At 29.5% G+C, this 5,593-nt stretch overlaps 1 protein-coding gene across 1 annotated transcript in view; it reads right to left on the bottom strand.

The window, feature by feature from the left end:
• Positions 1-2,387: 2,387 nt before the first annotated feature.
• LOC108576774 (trafficking kinesin-binding protein milt) overlaps positions 2,388-5,593 on the bottom strand; it is a 34,125-nt gene continuing 30,919 nt past the window's right edge. Inside the window, exons 8-11 of the mRNA XM_017939834.1 lie at positions 5,104-5,441; positions 3,788-4,135; positions 3,453-3,652; positions 2,388-2,967 (exon numbers count right to left, since the gene is read on the bottom strand). Coding sequence (XP_017795323.1) covers positions 2,482-2,967; positions 3,453-3,652; positions 3,788-4,135; positions 5,104-5,441 — 1,372 coding nt within the window. The 3' untranslated portion in view covers positions 2,388-2,481. The remainder of the gene's footprint in view (positions 2,968-3,452; positions 3,653-3,787; positions 4,136-5,103; positions 5,442-5,593) is intronic.

Raw genomic sequence — 5,593 nt, 5'->3', positions numbered from 1 at the left:
CTGATATAGAAATTAGAAAAACAGATCTTTTTCAGAACAATAAAAATTGAAGATTATTTAGATCATTATTTTGATATTGATATTATGTAATTTCATTTTTTTTTTTAATCTACTGTACATTGTATTCTTTTTGCTTTGATTTTTGTTCCCTTCTGATTCAGTATGGTTTAGCTAATTATGTAACTAGTTGATTAATACTTCAGAAGCCAGTTTAATTAACTCCAGTTTAACCAGAAAATAATGTCCTGTATAGTAAAAATATTAAAGTAGAACAGTTTGAAGGAAAGTCAAAAGATCTTGGGTTCTTTTCAATTTAATTTATTAATCTGTACTCATCTATGTACAAGACTGCACCTGCTAAACAATCCCTCCTATGATACAAGACAGAGGTCCACTTACGAATAAAACTGCATTTCACCAGCAAATTCAATTGATATATTGCAATCAATTTTTTTAATCGTCATTGATTAAAAAAAAAGAGACAAAACAAAATGAAAATCTCAGATTACTATTTACAAAAATAATTGATTAATAACTGATCGATTAACTCATTGATTAACTCATTTTATACCCTCTAAAAATTTAACTTATTTTTGTCACTGTCGTAAAAAAAATTTCAATTAAATTCAATTTAATGGGCAATGTAAGTTACAAAACATGTAATTATTAATTCATTACTAATTATTTACAAGCAATTGTTTATCAAATACAAAACTGGTCAAGGAGTAAAGAAAATTTCTATCCGATTAATCGATCAATAATTAATCCACAATTAATGAATGACCCATTAATTAATTGTCAGAACTAGGTGTCTGGTCTTGTGTAAAAGACTAACAATAGTAACGCAATTAATTAATTAATCTAAAATATAATTGATCAATTCATGGTAAATATCTTAAATTAATTACAAGAAACCGATACGATTCAAAGCACCCTAAAAATACTTTTAAAAATTGTGCTCAGACTTACAAAATTCGCTGCGACTTTTATTCATTTTGGTTTCTGTTTCAATAATCCGCTTGATCATATATTCTCCGCAACCTGCATCATTTCGTTATAAATGAATCTATTTTTATCATGATTTTCTATATGTGACGACGTCATTTATATGCTTTACGTGCATTAGTAACGTAGCATTTTTTTTGTAATTTTTCTTACATTTTTCGACACTTTTGGCGCCAAATTAAAGTATAAACAAATATATCAAAGTGATAGAGCTAAATTAATATCAACCCAGTTTTCATTCATGCCTTAGTCATTAACTTCAAACTTTATCAAAAACTAATTTTTGTTTAATAAGAGGTAACTTATAATCACAATAACGTATGAATTCAGTAATATTTCATAATAAAATTTTGCCTACCCAGCAATGAAAAGAAATATCATTATTAGTGATAAAAATCGCATTGAATAATGTAGCATTTCATATTACATGATTGCAACATTCTAAGTCAGTTTATTTGCACGTGGCTATAAATAGATCTTCATTCACCAATGAGCACTAAAAATAATCATTTATGAATTTTCGTTTTGTTTTTTAGTTATGTAGCCCCCCCAGAATATTTTTGTTCCTTTTTTATATGTGATTCACTTATTGACAACAAATTATTAAAAAAATAAACAAATCAATGTGAAATAGCTGCTTTGTAAAGCTAAAGATAATTAAGAGTTCATTAATTCTTTGTATAACTACTACAGATCGTCGGAGCGTTGAGAAAATGATTGTTAAACAAATTTGAAACAATCATGTAAGTAAATATAATACTGTCAGTTTTTAAATCAGTTGAACCGTTTCCGTATAATAATATTCATGATTAGTAGTAAATGTTGTAGAAATGTTCAATTATAAATGCACATTTTAAACAAAGTAATATTTTAACATTTTTCAGTATTCATACAAGAAAAGAAACTCAAAGTTGACAATTAAAAAAAAAAAAAAGAAGAAAACAATTGCTAATGTTCCAAGATTACTAAATTATTATTAAATAGTACTGAGGATTAACATTGATGTTTTACAAAAATTGTAAATAAGTTAATATTGTCAATTAACACTTCGAAAATAATTTAATGAATTATGAAGTGAATAAAATTAATTGACACCAGACTTTTAGGTTTGATACGAAATACTGAAACCCTGTAATAGAAACGTACATATATGTATAACGCTCCGTATTTCAAAATGTATTGTAGAATAAAAGCACATTTGGGTTATCTATAATTTTAATAAACATTGTAATATGATTATGTATAGGTTATATTAAATTTAGGTATATAAAATTAAGTTATATGAAATTTATACTCGGTTATGAAACATGAATTCATAATTTTTGTTTTGAAGTGTTTTATGCAGTTAATTCAACAGAAATGAAACGAGCTAAATTGTCCATTTTATCACTGCTCCGACAATATTTCATTATATCATGTTAGAAACTTATTTGAGTTCTGTCTCATAGTTTACTTAGCGTTCAACAAACAATGGTCTCAAAGTAATCCACCCTTTCGCCCAAACAAAAGCGAGCTAATAGTTCCTAACGCAGACTGTGCCGGAGATTCTTTTGTAACCGCAACGGGGATCGCAGGCGTAACCTGTCCAAGATCAGGTCTTGTGGCCCTAGCACCAGTTCTTCTTTGTCTAGTAGAGTCCCTGTTTGATATTGATTCATCCCGTTTCTTTCCAACCATTCTCCGTTTTGTGGATGAGGAATCAGTAGTAGTGGAAGAAGGTGAAAGTTTCTCTTGACTTCCACTTAAGGAGATGGAGTTTTTCAGGAAAGTTAACTGAGCCATAGGACTTTCAGTACCACGTCTAGTGTACAAAGAACCTTGTAGTGCTAACGGAGAGATAGAGGAACAAACCGTTGTAGCCATTATAGTGTCGATACCTATTCTTTCGAGCTTCTCTACTAAACGGATACTGGTAAGAGCTTTCTTGTCTGATCTCGACAATACGGTTCGTTTTCTTTTTACCTATTAAAAAATGTAATTAAAATAAGAAATTCATAGAATAGAATATGTAACAAATAAATGGTAATGTTATTCGATACGTGTGGAATGAAATTGTTTTAAAACAGAAAAGCAATATTTCTTAAATATTGCAAATTTTTTCTTGTAGCTGTAAACTTCTATTTACTTTTAAGGAATTAGTTTATTATAGTGTTATTATATTTATTTGTAACTTATTGTTTTTTCGCTTTTAAATACTTATTTTTGAACAACAACTTTACTTTCAATTAGTAATTACATTAAGAGTTTAGATTCTAAGTAGAGAAATTACCATTTATATGTTACTAAATATGAGGAATATACTTTCTGTATTTTTAAGATTTATATCCATTTGGAAGAAGTAACGTAATATTACTAGTTGATGTAATAATATTATATGATTCTATTGTCATATCTAATATAATTTTAGTAAAATTTTACCAACTTTTCTCACAAAAAGGTTTACGTACCTCTGTCTCTCCACCAAATGTTCTCTTTAACAATTCTGCTCCACTGGATAATAATCCCAGAGGGCCACTTTCTCGAGTTGGTGAACTAGATCGACTTTCTGGAGGACTAGCATCAGGACTATTACAAGGTGTTGCAGTAGGTGTAAAGTTCCTTTCTCCACTTGGAGTTCTTACAGAAGAAGGCGTTACAGCTTTAATACCTATTTTAACGCAATTGAATTATTTCAACAAATTTATTTAGTAGATATAAAAATAAATTGTTACAAACAATAAAATACTATTTTTATTGTCTCTATAAATTACATAACGTATTTTCAATTCCAAGCAATAAACACCTCTTTCATTCAACATTTTTGCAAGTCCAAGTGTTGTTGAAAATGTTGAAGTCGAATTCCTCCTGCTTAATGTTCTTGGAGTACTCATACCAGAATTTAAAGCACTACTAGGTGCAGTTGCAACTCTGCTACCCACAATACTCGGAGTTACACTTGTGTGATCATCAGGGTGAAGAACAGTACTATTGGTGAAGGTATATATAGAACCAGTATCTTGAAAGAGTTTTCCAGGGTTAGCGTACTCTTCGTCTTCTTCAAGGTCACTTAGACTGAAAGTAACTAGGCCTAAATCTTCTAAGCCACGACCTCCACGCGTTTTCACTCCTGGTCGTTCTTCCAGAAGACCACCTGACAAGTGAAATACATAGTTAATTAAGAATGTTATGTATATATATATATTTTTTAACAGTTTTACGCAACGTTAAAAGAATTATCTAATTTTTTTGGTAAGTATATTTCGGTTATACAAAGTGTTTCATTTAATATATCTAGACAATTTTCGAAATTAACGACAATATCAAAAATGTTGCAAACAATGTTTTTTTTTATGCAGACGACATTATGTAGAGGTCAGCTCTGTTTTTAAACAGAATTGTATACGTTTTAATGTATTAATTAATGCAGCTTTTCATTTCCCATAAAAAACGTCTTAAAAAATCTTTAGTTTATGAAATATTTTGAAATTCCTTTTCAACGCAAAAAGAAATTAAACTCGAAACATTGGTTCAAATTGTGTCATTTTGATCTGGCCGGTCCTTCTATTTTTAAATATCAATGGGATCAAATGGAATATTATAAAATATTCTTTTGTTTTGGCCTCATACAAAAAAAAAACGTAACTTATTCTCACCGAAAGGAGTCAAAAATGCTTAATTAACATACGTCCTAAAATCAATCCTTTTAGTGTAAAATCTTTCCTCATATTTACGAATGTTCGATAATTTAAGTGAGTCTCTTTAAAGATTAGGACCAAGTTGCATCTATCAAGTAATCTTTCTTAATTTAGTGAAAATCTTCCGTTGTTATACAACTTTGCACTAACGTATTTCCAAACCGATTCTTCCGCTTTTATTTAATGCGTTGTGAAAAGACTCACTTACGATATCGAACGCCCGTAAATACAAAAGTTAGATTTTATATCGAAAAGATTGACTTTAGGACCCATATTGATTAAGCATTTTTTATTCCTCTCAGTGAGTATTATAAGCCTCTATAGCCTCAGATACATTTTTTTAACACCCTGTATAATAAATAGTAAATACTATATTTTAAAATAATTTCAAGACGAATTATTTGCCTAATGTAATAAATATTACCTAAAGTAGGTGTAGCTAGTTGTGTCCAATGGTGCAAAGTTTGTGAACCTTCGATAGGTTTCACTATTTGCAACTTTTCAGGTATTCTCCATGTATTTCCACTATAGCCACTTAAATTTCCACTACTTCCGGTGGACATAATACTGTCCGGAGTTCTACAACCAATAGGTATGAAAGTCGAAGGAGAACGAGCTCCAGTATCATAATCGTAACTATATCCTGCACCAGTGCTGAGACAAGCACGTCTTGTAAGAACTTCTGCAGGTGTTAATCTTCGAAGAGCTGCTTCCAGATCTGCTGCTCCAGGTGCACCTGGTACTCCTGTTTGTTGTGGACCACTAAAAATTCGCGTAAATATTTTTTAATTTATTTCATAGATTAATATTTAAAGAAATGTAACTTTTATCAAAATATGTGTTTGAAATATTAAAATTGATTCTTCTTAACCAATTTGTTATTTTATATTATTAATACAAAATTTAAGAAATAT

The sequence above is a fragment of the Habropoda laboriosa genome, unplaced genomic scaffold (assembly GCF_001263275.1).
Source record: "Habropoda laboriosa isolate 0110345459 unplaced genomic scaffold, ASM126327v1 scaffold409, whole genome shotgun sequence".
NCBI classification, from domain to species: Eukaryota; Metazoa; Arthropoda; class Insecta; order Hymenoptera; family Apidae; genus Habropoda; species Habropoda laboriosa.
Note: the sequence above shows the minus strand (reverse complement) of the source record. Positions and strands in the feature narration are given on the sequence as shown.